Consider the following 12,904-nt stretch of genomic DNA (forward strand, 5'->3'; position numbering starts at 1 on the left):
TATTATAATGGAACATGTTTTAGAATTGTATAAATCTTAGATTGTATTACATTAAATTTGCATTTTATACTTTAAACAAATAAAATCTTATTTTAAAACTTAATACACACGTAAAGTAATGATATTGTGCTTTAGATACATTATGGCTTTTGTGGCGGTTTCCATCTATGTATAGCTATAAGCAGGAAACTTTCACATTCCAGTTTTCTACATTCAACGGGTAAGTGAGTTCAGAGAGAAATCAAATATATTTGTATGTGTAAAGAGGTAATATTGCGATTGTCCATCTTAAAACTTCTGGGATTTATATAATTTAGTGTATGTTCCAGACCTGGTTTGATTTGTCAATAACCATATTATTGCTGCCCAAGATCCTCAGCAGATATATGAAACCTGATAACAGATGGTGGTTTTCCTATCAAGTTATATGTGATTTCCTGCTGCTCCTCAAATTCTAGTTGCACTTCAGTCCCGCACTCCTGATCTTTGAGCACCCTGCGCGGAGGGGAGCAGGCAGGTCGGAAGGCCTCCTCGTAGGACTGCTCCTGGGGATGGCCAAGGGGACCATCAGCCGGTCCAGGCAGCGGGCAGTCGTTCAGCCTGACTGCCTGCCTCTCTTCCGCGCTTACATCCGAGCCAGGGTGTCCCTGGAGATGGAGCACGCGTTGTCCACCAGTACGCTCGCGGCCTTCTGCGAGAGGTGGACGCCGGAGGGACTGGAGTGCATCATCACCCCCGGCAATCAAATTTTGATTTGATTTAATGTCCAAAATTAAATTTGTTTATTGTGTCGGTTTTAGTGCCCCACCCCCCCTTTTAGCCAGGGGGCACTTGTATAATTTGTGTGTTGGTGCCCTCAAAAAAAAAACAAGAGGGCACTTGTTTGAAAGTTTCTGCTTTAGTGCTCCCCTTTAATCAGGGAGCATTTGAGTTAACGATTTATGTTTTAACAGATTATAACAAAATAGTTACATGTGATTTCCTTTTCAAATGTAAAACAACATTTACATTACCATGAGTGTAGACTTGCAGGTGACAAGTGTCTTTGAGTAGGATATATTATATTTGCTGCATCGTGGGATCTCACAGTTTAAGATTACATTCATGTATTATTTTTGAGGATTATCAAAAAGCAACTATGCACATAGAAAAGGACACTCCGATAATGCAGTTATTCACTCTCCATTACATAAACGACAAAGTGTGCTGCTAACCATGTAGAAATTTCTATATATGCTTTCACTACGCAAACCTCAACATTTATAATACACAAAGTAAATTAAATAACATTTAAAAAGCAAGACTGTCCTACTGAAAGGCAGTTGACAAAGGAAAATTTATGTGGTGCATTTGAAAATGTTCCAAGTCCTTTGAATTGATTATACAAAAGTGGGTTTTAAGTCCTCTTTAAAATTAACAATTGGATGGTTACGAAAATGATTTTGTGACCAATTGAATGATGGATTACATTGCTCACTATCTGAAGTTTCTGAAGTACTAGAATTGTATGAACCTCGACAACACGCTTCACAACATGACCTGTGGTAATGGCAGAAATTTTCATCTGAGCTACTCGATTCGGAATCTGAATAATCATACTGGTATGTTTGAGAAGATCCCTCTTTACCATCGATTTCAATTTCTTCAGAGGGTAAGTGTGCTTTCTTAGAGTACAGGCCTGAATAGGGCTGGATAATGCATTTTCCTTCTAAAGTAGGATAGTAGACGTATCCATTTTTTAGGTCTGTTTTGCCAGATGGTTGACAGCTGTCAGACTGTACGTCTGTTTTCTTCACTGAACTGAATGTTGCTGAGAGACTGGTGGACCCACTGTCATCTGTTAATATTTTGTGGCGAATGCTTTGATGTTGGCTGGCGTCGGTAGTTTGTGATTTTATTGTATTCCCGCTCAAGTCTTCATTAACCATATACTTAACACGTCGAGGTGTGGAGTGTAAGAAATAATACGGAGGAGGTCTCCTTCGCCTCATCATATATGGAGAAATACTACGACAGTAATGTTTCAATTGCTCTGCTGTCTTCGTAGACTGTTCAAGCTGAAGATTCTGTAGGATTCGTCTTGGTCTGCCTGGTGAACAGATTGAGCCGACAGCATTAACATTTAGCTCTTGCAGAATCTCTTGCAGTTTCTCACTGCTCACATAATTATTTCTGATCACTTTTGTTGGATCCTTGACAGGAGGAGGACTTTCAACTGACCCAGATCTAATTGATGTTTGAACTGCAGAAGAGACCAGGATTTCACTTGTGTGAAGCTGGGTGATATCCACATGGTCATCTATGTTGGTTTGAATTTCTGAGGTTAATTCCAGGGTATCACATAACTTTGGAAAACATTCTGTAATATTCTCAGAATTTTCTGGCTGCCCTAGATGGTTCTGAGTGTCTCTATGAAAACTCTGATAATCTACAAAGTGTTCTGGTCCCTTCTGAGAATGCAAAGCTGTTTCTGAGACATTCTTAGCATCCCATAAGATTTGTTGTAAATTATTCTGCAGCGATAGAAGTTTAAGATCTTGCTGTGAATCAAGGTCCTGATCTAGATTCATTTTTATGCCTAACAAAGACTTCTCACTTGGTGGATCTTCTGTTGCTGTGTTGTGACATTTGACCGCAGAATTAATCAAAAGGTGGTGAGCTGTGCTGGATTCTGAAGTGGAACTGTGACCCACAAACTCTTCAGTGCAATCTGGTGCCATTAAATGCATCAACTTATACTTCACACTATTAACTTGATCCTGCAGACTTTCAATTGCTGCATTTTTCTATAGGGAAAAAAATATAATTTAATCAATCCATATTATAGTTTTGAGACATACTTCATTTTTTTTTAAAATCCTTGATTTCCCTATTTCTTCCCGTGGGAGTTGTTCACTTACATGCTTCAACAATTAAAGTGAGGCAATCTAGCAAACAGATTTCGACATATCTTACAACAGCTGAACTGGACAACAGTGAAAGATGTGGCAATGTCAGATTTTCCTTTCTCCACCTTGGAGAGGAAGCATTCTGTGTCTAGAAATGGTGCATTCTCTTCTTTCAGTGTTTAATTGTGACTGTAACCAGTATTGTGCTCCTTAGCAGGAAGTTAGAAAATATGTGGTTGGCCCATGTCACAGATATCTTCATGCTGATACAATGTGAAGCCCGTGGGAGAATGAATTATCAAGGAGAAGTAGAAGTCATGATCAGTGTTCTCCATTTTAAATTTATTTTCTATCCCTAATTTTGGGCTTCCTGAACCATCCACTATTCTCTGTCAGTCTTGCACCACCTGCTTCACGAGAGTGCTCAACCTATCCAGGACTGCTAGGGCCTTGGGATCAAATTTAGCCTTTTAATGAGCCTTTCACACAATAAGTGCACAAGTTTCAAGCACTCCCATATTGCATTGCCTCGTGCAATGTGCATTACAGGAAAGATGTGATTGCACGAGAGAGGGTACAGAGGAGATTTACGAGGATGTTGCCTGGACTGGAGAATTTTAGCTATAAGGAAAGATTGGATAGGCTGGTTGTTTTCTTTGGAACAGAGGAGGCTGAGGGAAGACCTAATTGAGGAGTATAAAATTATGAGGAACCTAGATAGAGTGGTTAGGAAGGGCCTATTTTCCCTAGCAGAGGGGTCAATAACCAGGGGCATAGGTTTAGGGTAAGTGATAGGAGGTTTAGAGGGGATTTGAGGATAATTTTTTTCACCGAGGGTGGTGGGGGTCTGGAACTCACTGCCTGAAAGGGTGGTAGAGGCAGAAACCCTCATTGCATTTAAAAAGTACTTGGATATGCACTTGAAGTGCCGTAACCTACATGGCTACGGATCCAGAGCTGGGAAATCGGATTAGGCTGGATAGCTCTTTGTTGGCTGGCACAGACACGATGGGCCGAATGGCCTCCTTCTGTGCTGTAAATTTCTATGATTCTACGGGCCCGAAATTCGCTGTCCCCGAAGGGATGGCTAGCACAGAGTTTGGGCAGTCGATCGAAAAAATCGATCGGCCGCCACAGTTGAGTGATTTTCCCTCTTTGAGCCATATTCAGCTCGGGGAGGATTTCAGGAGTGTTCACTTCCACCAGAAACGGCGCGGTGGAGCCGCTGTAAAGGAATGTTTCCAGCGGTGAGCTCTGCAGCGTTGCAGGCCGCTGGAAAAGGACTACCATAGCAAAATTCACTGAGGAAAAGGTAGGACTTTTCCCGGCAGTGCCCCTGCGAGGTTTTCAACACGTTGCTCGAATGTGACACTGCTGGGGCCCTTTGGTAGGTCAAAAGTTTTATTATTTATTATTGTTTTTATTTCATTTTCCAGCATGCATCCGCAGTATTTATCTTTTGATATAGTTTTATTCATTATTGTTTTATTTCATTTTCCAGCATCCGCAGTATTTATCTTTTCATATGATTTTATTAATTGTTTTGGCTCCATTAAACCTGCTGAGTGCTGCTCAGAGGTTTGCACATACCCCTGAACTTTCAGGTCTGACTCTTTAGTGGAGTCCTGTGGGCTGCAGAGACCTGCTTGGCAGGGTTCACCCTGAGGACGGGAGGTGTGTTGGGAGGGCGACACCTGATACACCTGGTCAGAAGCAGGGCAGCACGCAGGAGAAGGCGTTGCTATCAGCACCGTGCAGACAGGCAGCAGGCAAGGGAGGCAGCAACCATGATTCGTTCATTCTGCGCCAGACCAGTGTGCCCGCCGTCTTCACCGGCCCGAATCAGGATTGCGGTTGGCTGCTTGGAGACAAGGGATATCCTCTGTTCACTTGGCTGCTCATTCTTCTGCAGAACCCCAGGACAGCGCTAGAGCATGCATACAATGACGCTCATTGTGCTACCAGGTGCATCATCGAGCAGTGCATAGGCATCCTTAAGCAGAGATTCTGGTGCCTGGACCGCTATGATGGCACCTTGCAGTACTCTCCTTTAAAAAGGCTAGGGAGCAGCTGGCTCAATAGAAACCCTTACCTGCATGCTGAATTTTTCAGTGGTGATAACGCTCAAAATAAGACAGCCACACCGCTGAAAAATCCACTTTGGAAGGGTTCATTAGCGCTGGAACCCATTTGTTCACTTTGAGCTGAATATGGGGTGGCCCAACCACAAAAAAATGTTGGCGCTAATGGCCACAATAAGGTGGGGGGGAAGCACCAGCTTTCCAGCGGTACTGAATTTTGGGCCCTATGTTTCACGCAGAGTAGGCTTCAGTGCTGAATAGTATGCTGCTTGGGTGCATCTGATTGCATTATCAGCCCCATTGTGTAAGGACAGCTCCTACAAATCCTTGTCTTACCAATGCTGAACAACTGTTTTTAATCTATTTGCAAGTGCCAATGTTTGCACTATACATTTCTGCACTGTACTACCTCAGTGAGAAGACGCTTCATGGAGTTATTTTCTCCAAGCAGGTAGTAGATCTGCTCATCACTGTACATGGAACGAAAGCTCTTGCTTGGGCTGTTGAAATATTTGGCCATCTGATTCGGAGTATGGCTTAGTTCTTCCTCAAATTGCTTCCATTGTCTAACCTGTTGAGAGAGCTCAAAATAATTAATTTGGATTTGCTGTAACTTATTGAAAGTTATCTATGAAGCATGTCAAAAATAGTCTATCTCTTAAAAAAAAACATAGCTGTCCCTGATTAGCCAAGTTTGAAGAAATGTGTATGTCTAGAGGAATCAACTAGAGTACCAAAATCTTGAGCAGGTATCAAGGTCGATGAGGGATAAACTCAGTATACCCTCAGTTCCACGGCACATATTCTGTTCATACTAGAGGTAAAAGTGTAACTGATATCACATTTAGAGAGAGTTATGAACTGGAATGTAACATTTAATACATGACAAGACCTCCAGCCAGATGTGATTTGCATTGTAGTGGAAAGCAATGCAGAAATTGTGTTGGGTTTTCAGCCTACGTGACTTATGTCCTTAGATGCTCTGATAATGACTCCATGAGGCAAAGTATTGCACTTGAACTGTAGTGACCTTAGTCCGTTTACTATAACTCCAGAGTGAGGATACCAGATGGTGGACTCCCTTTTATACCTGGGTACCTGTGGTGTACAGGTGACCCCTGGGCCTTCACCAGTTGCGCCCTCTGGTGGTGCCAGCATAGTGTCTACAGTGTGAACCTTGTTGATGGTACCTCTGGTAAATAAGTCTCCATCTTATGCAACTATACAGTGGCTACACAGAGAGTATATCTATAGTATGCATATATAAAAATGACTACATAGAATTTACAGCAAAGAAACAGGCCATTCATAGAAACAGAAATTTACAGCGCAGAAGGAGGCCATTTGGGCCCATCGTGTCTGCGCCGGCCGACAAAGAGCTACACAGCCCTTGGTCAGCAGCCCTGAAGGTTACATATAAACCTATGAACAATGGCGGAAAGGCAAAAGCACCCAGCCCAACCAGTCCGCCTCACACAACTGCGACACCCCTTACACTGAAACTTTCTACACTCCACCCCAACCAGAGCCATGGGATCTCCTGGGAGAAGCAAAAACCCAGGCCAATTTAGGGAGAAAAAAAATCTGGGAAAATTCCTCTCTGACCCATTCAGGCAATTGAAACTAGTCCGGGAGATCACCCTGGCCGTATTCGATTCCCTGCAGTACTTACCATTATATCTGCGCCGGCCAACAAGAAGTTATCCAGACTAATCACAATTACCAGCTCTGGGTCCGTAACCCTGCAGGTTATGGCCCTTTAAGTGCCCATCCAACCATCTCTTAAAAGTAGTGAGGTTTCTGCATCCACCACTCTTCCAGGCTGAGTGTTCCAGATCCCCACAACCCTCTGCGTAAAGAAGTCACCCCTCAAATCCCCTTTAAACCTTCCATCAACCACCTTAAAACGCTGCCCCCTCGTAACAGACCCCTCCAATGGAAACAGACCCTTACTAACCACTATGTCCAGGCCCCTCAATATTTTGTACACCTCAATGAGGCCTCCTCTCAACCTCCTCTGTTCCAATGAGAACAAACTCTGCCTATCCAATCTGTCCTAACTATAGACCAGTTAGCCTAACATCTGTGGTTGGGAAAATGTTGGAGTCCATTATTAAAGAAGCAGTAGCAGGACATTTGGAAAAGCAAAATTCAGTCAGGCCGAGTCAGCATGTATAAAGGGGAAGTCATGTTTGACAAATTTGCTGGAATTCTTTGAGGATGTAATGAACAGGATGGATAAAGGGAAATCAGTGGATGTGGTGTATTTGGACTTCCAGAAGGCATTTGATAAGGTGCCACATAAAAGGTTACTGCACAAAATAAAAGTTCATGGGGGTTGGGGGTAATTTATTAGCATGGATAGAGGATTGGCTAACTAACAGGGAACAGAGAGTCGGGATAAATGGTTCATTCTCTGGTTGGCAACCAGTAACTAGTGGGATGCCGCAGCGATCAGTGCTGGGACCCCAACTATTTACAATCTATATTAGCGACTTGGAAGAAGGGACTGAGTGTAACGTAGCCGAGTTTGCTGACGATACAAAGATGGGAGGAAAAGCAATGTGTGAGGAGGACACAAAAAATCTGCAAAAGGACATAGACAGGTTAAGTGAGTGGGCAAAAATTTGGCAGATGGAGTATAATGTTGGAAAGTGTGAGGTCATGCACTTTGGCAGAAAAAAAATCGAAGAGCAAGTTATTATTTAAATGGAGAAAGATTGCAAAGTGCCGCAGTACAGCGGGACCTGGGGGTACTTGTGCATGAAACACAAAAGGATAGTATGCAGTTACAGCAAGTGATCAGGAAGGCCAATGGTATCTTGGCCTTTATTGCAAAGGGGATGGAGTATAAAAGTAGGGAGGTCTTGCTACAGCTATATAAGGTATTGGTGAGACCACACCTGGAATACTGTGTGCAGTTTTGGTTTCCATATTTACGAAAAGATATACTTGCTTTGGAGGCAGTTCAGAGAAGGTTCACTAGGTTGATTCTGGGGATAAGGGAGTTGACTTATGAGGAAAGGTTGAGTAGTTTGGGCCTCTACTCATTGGAGTTCAGAAGAATGAGATGCGATCTTATCGAAACATGCAAGATTATGAGGGGGCTTGACAAGGTGGATGCAGAGAGGATGTTTCCACTGATGGGGGAGACTAGAACTAGAGAGCATGATCTTGAAATAAGGGGCCGCCCATTTAAAACAGAGATGAGGAGAAATTTTTGCTCTGAGGATTGTAAATCTGGTATTCGCTGCCTCAGAGCTGTGGAAGTTGGGATATTGAATAAATTTAAGACAGAAATAGACAGTTTCTTAAATGATAAGGGGATAAGGGGTTATGGGGAACGGGCGGGGAAGTGGAGCTGAGTCCATGATCAGATCAGCCATGATCTTGTTGAATGGCGGAGCAGGCGCGAGGGGCTGTATGGTCTGCTCCTGTTCCTATTTCTTATGTTCTTATGACTAAGATTCTCCATTCCAGGCAGCATCCGAGTAAATCTTCTCTGCACCCTCTCTAGTGCAATCACGTACTTCCTATAATACGGCGACAGAACTTCACGCAGTACTCCAGCTGTGGCTTAACTAAAGTATTATACAATTTAAGCATAACCTCCCTGCTCTTATATTCTATGTCTTGGCCAATAAAGGCAAGCATTCCGTATGCCTTCTTAACCACCTTATCCACCTGGACTGCAACTTTCAGGGATCTGTGGACAAGCACTCCAAGGTCCATTTGTTCATCTACACTATTAAGTGGCCTACCGCTTAATGTGTATACTCTTTCCTTATTAACCCTCCCAAAGTGCATTACCTCACACTTCTCTGAATTAAATTCCATTTGCCACTGTTCTACCCACCTAACCAGTTGAGTGATATCCTCCTGCAGCCCATGACTTTCCCCTTCATTATCAACCACACAGCCAATTTTAGTATGGTCTGCAAACTTCTTAATCATACTCCGTATTTTCAAATCTAAATCCTTGATATATACCACTAAAAGCAAGGGACCCAGTACTGAGCCCTGCCGAACCCCACTGGAAACATCTTTCCAGTCACAAAAACATCCATCAACCATTACCCTTTGCTTCCTACCTCCAAGCCAATTTTGGATCCAACTTGCCACTTTGCCCTGGATCCCATGGGCTTTAACCTTCATGATCAGTTTACCATGTGGGACCTTATCAAAAGTTTTGCGAAAGTCCATATACACTACATTGTGCGCACTACCCTCATCAACCCTCTTGGTTCCCTTCTCAAAAAATTAAATCAGGTTAGTCAAACACAATCTTCCCTTAACAAATCCATGCTGACTGTCCCTAATTAATCCTTGCCTTTCCTAACGTAGATTTATCCTGTCTTTCAGGATTTTTTCCAATAATTTTCCCATCACAGAGGTTAGGCTGACAGGCCTGTAATTACTCGGCCGATCCCTTTCTCTCTTCTTAAACAAGGGTACTACATTAGCAGTCCTCCAATCCTCCGGCACCATGCCCAAATCCAAAGAGGACTGGAAAATGATGGTCAAGACCTCTGATATTTTCTCTTTTACTTCGCTCAACAGCCTGAGATGCATTTCATCTGGGCCTGGGGACATATCTACTTTCAAAGCTGCTAAACCCCTTAATACTTCCTCTCTCACTATATTTATTTCATCCAGAATATCACACTCCTCCTCGATAGCAGTATCTGCATTGCCCCTTTCTTTGTGAAAACAGATGCAAAGTGTGTGTTAAGAACCTTACCAACATCTTCCACCTCCACACAAAGATTACCCTTGTTATATATGTAGACTATAGATATACTCTCTGTGTAGTCACTGTATAGTTGCATAAGATGGAGACTTGTTTACCTGATGTACTATCAATAAGGTTTACACTGTGTATATACATGCTGGCACCACTCAAGGGTGCAACTGATGGAGACTGGGGTTTCCTGCCCTGGTGGCAGGGGCTGTATAAAAGGGGAGCCACCATGCGGCTGCCTCACTCTGGAGTTACAAATAAAGGACCAAGGTCACTAGTGTGTGAGTACAACACATTGCCTCGTGGAGTCATTCACAAGTGCATTACAGACATAATAACTGTCGACGAGAATACGGACTTTCATGCAATTATAGCTACCTTTGGCACACTAAAAGACTTCGCAAAGAGTGATGATTGGGATGCCTTCACGGAAAGGCTTGAGCAATATTTTGTGGCAAACGACTTGGCAGGGGAGACGGACACATTGGCGGAGAAGCACAAGGCTATACTGCTGGCCAGTTGTGGGCCCGAGGTCTACCGCCTTGTCAGGGACTTGCTGGCACCCATGAAGGCCAAGGATAAGACATACGATGAGCTAACTGAACTAATTCGCGACCAACTAAAACCAAAGGAGAGCATTCTCACGGCCAGGCACAGATTCTACACTCACCGCAGACCTGAGGGCCAGGAGATTGCAAAATATGCTGCCGACCTCAGGAGATTTGCGGCACCATGAGATTTTGGCACACACCTCAACGAAGCATTGCGAGACATCTTCGTTATAGGAATTGGCCACGAGGGCCTCCTTCACACGCTATTATCTGCCGACACCACAGTCAACCTGCAGAAGGCCATCAGCATCAGTCAGGCGTTCATGACCTCGACCTGCAGCACCAAGCAAATTATTCATCCTGTGAGCTCAAACCCGGCAAGTACTGTACACAGAATGGTGCCTTTCACAGGCAAGACTGTAGAACGTGGCTCTGCCCAGGGCAGATCCAGAACTGAGTCCGCCGAGGGGTGAGAATCATTGTGGAGGAAACCATAGGGCTCACCAGTGTCGGTTTGCTGAGTACGTATGCAAAGCCTGTAACACGAAGGGCCACCTCCAGCATATGTGTAAAAGAAATACGACTCACTGTCTAGCAGAGGAGCCGGTAGATGACTTTGAATCCAGCGGGGAGTATGATGATTTGGCCAGAGATGCAGCTCAGCCCCAAGAAGTGCATGAAGTGTATACCTGCACCATCAATTGTCCTCTAGTGAAGATGGAAGTCGAGATAAATGGCGTTCCAGTCTTCATGGAAGTGGACACGGAGCCAGGATGCCTTTGAGAGGCTATGGAACAAAAAAACGACCTAAGCTGGTTCCAGTACAGGAAAAGTTGCGCACCTACACCAAGGAGCTGATCCCAGTCCTTGGTAGTGTGGATGCAAGTGTAATCCATCATGGCGTGGTGCACAAGTTACCTCTGTGGATTGTTGCAGGTGATGGTCCAACGTTACTCGGAAGAAGGTGGATGGGGAAGATGCAGTGGAAATGGAAAGACCTCTTCACTCCAGTAATCCATGTCCCCCGTGCTCAGAGGCAGAGCAAAACCTCACCTTCGTTTGGGTCAGGCACCAGAGAACAGACCAGCGCAGCATCTGAGGCACAGACCGTCCATCATGACTGCGTGGCAATGTTCCGACCGGAAGGACCTAAAAGTACCTTCCCGGCTTCAGTGGCAGGACTCCAGGAGAGGAAGATCGAATTCACAGGCACTCTTCCAGCTTTTGTGACAGAATCGCGGGCGAGAAGGATCAAGGCAGTCAACCTCTTGGACAGAAGCAAGATGTCGTCCCTGCTGCAGCGAGGTGCAGCGTGGCGTGGCAGGGTTCTCTTAAAGGAGACCTGCAACCAACTGAACTTAGAGACACTGTATGCATGGCAATTAAGAATGTAAAGAACAAAATGTTGTGAAAGTCGGGAATAGAGTGTCCCCAAAAGTAGCAAGCGAGCGAACTTGGGAGAGTAAAGACACTGATCCTGATGCCCTGCCCCAGGTGTCCCCACAAGTTATAGCCCAGCGACCTCAGGAGGGTGAAGGCACTGATCCTGTACCCTGCCCCAGGTCTATCCCACACTGCAGGCACCCAATGGCACTATTCGCCACGGACTTGGAAATGAAAATGGCGCCAATACGCGCAGTCGGCCACTGTTACCCACCACCCAGGTGGAGACGGCACAGCCCCCGGCCATGTCCAGGAGCGAAAGGTCAGAACCAACAAGTTCCCCAAACGGGACCTGGAACAGCCAGGTTCCCAATACTGTTAGAGAGCAGGCAGAAGATTCTATAACCCTCAAAGGAGGACAGGGAGGCCACACACATCTGTGGCTCTGCCCACCACTAGGCAACAGCAAAGGCCCCACGTTCTGGCAAGGTGAGCAAACCAAGCCTACCCCGCTAGCAGGGGGTGCAGCGCCACCATCAGACGACTAGGACCCCGTCCGGTTGCTCTGGAACTAGCGTCCTCGCATACCTGTACTGCTACCTCAGTACTGACCATGACTGAACCATGAATGCAATCTACCCAATCCTGGTGCACGACCATAAAACGTAATGAATGTAAGTCACTGAACCAAGGTGTCATGGTACAAACTGTAAAAAAAAAAATGTTTTCTTCTTCCTTTCTTTATACTTGCACTGTGTCTGATCCTGTTAATGTAACGGGCCAGCTGCATAATCTCGCTGCAGGGGGGGTGATGGAAATATGTAGCCATGGACACATACATGGATCACACACACAACCCACTGGAACCTTCACTGCATCATCGAACCATCCAATCTGGTAACCACCACCTAATGTTGTGGCAAAAGGACTTGGGGCTTAACAGGGAGAGAGACAAGCCAAAACGCAGCCAAGATGCAAGGGCTATTGGCATTTAAGTTTGGGGAAAGCTAAGCCAGAGCACATAGTGCAAAGGTAATTGGCACAAAGGACTTGGGGGGAAAGTGATGTTATATAGGCAGACTATAGATATACTCTGTGTAGTCACTGTATAGTTGCAAAAGATGGAGACTTGGTTACCTGATGTACTATCAATAAGGTTTACACTGTGTATATACATGCTGGCACCATTAGAGGGTGCAATTGGTGGAGACCGGTGTTTCCTGCCCTGGTGGCAGGGGCTGTATAAAAGGGGAGCCACCA

General features: G+C 44.8%; 1 protein-coding gene across 1 annotated transcript in view; it reads right to left on the reverse strand.

The window, feature by feature from the left end:
• Positions 1–1,379: 1,379 nt before the first annotated feature.
• gpr156 (G protein-coupled receptor 156) overlaps positions 1,380–12,904 on the reverse strand; it is an 86,371-nt gene continuing 74,846 nt past the window's right edge. The window contains exons 8-9 of the mRNA XM_070892968.1: positions 5,379–5,540; positions 1,380–2,786 (exon numbers count right to left, since the gene is read on the reverse strand). Coding sequence (XP_070749069.1) covers positions 1,380–2,786; positions 5,379–5,540 — 1,569 coding nt within the window. The remainder of the gene's footprint in view (positions 2,787–5,378; positions 5,541–12,904) is intronic.

The sequence above is a fragment of the Pristiophorus japonicus genome, chromosome 11, assembly GCF_044704955.1.
Source record: "Pristiophorus japonicus isolate sPriJap1 chromosome 11, sPriJap1.hap1, whole genome shotgun sequence".
Taxonomy (NCBI): Eukaryota; Metazoa; Chordata; class Chondrichthyes; family Pristiophoridae; genus Pristiophorus; species Pristiophorus japonicus.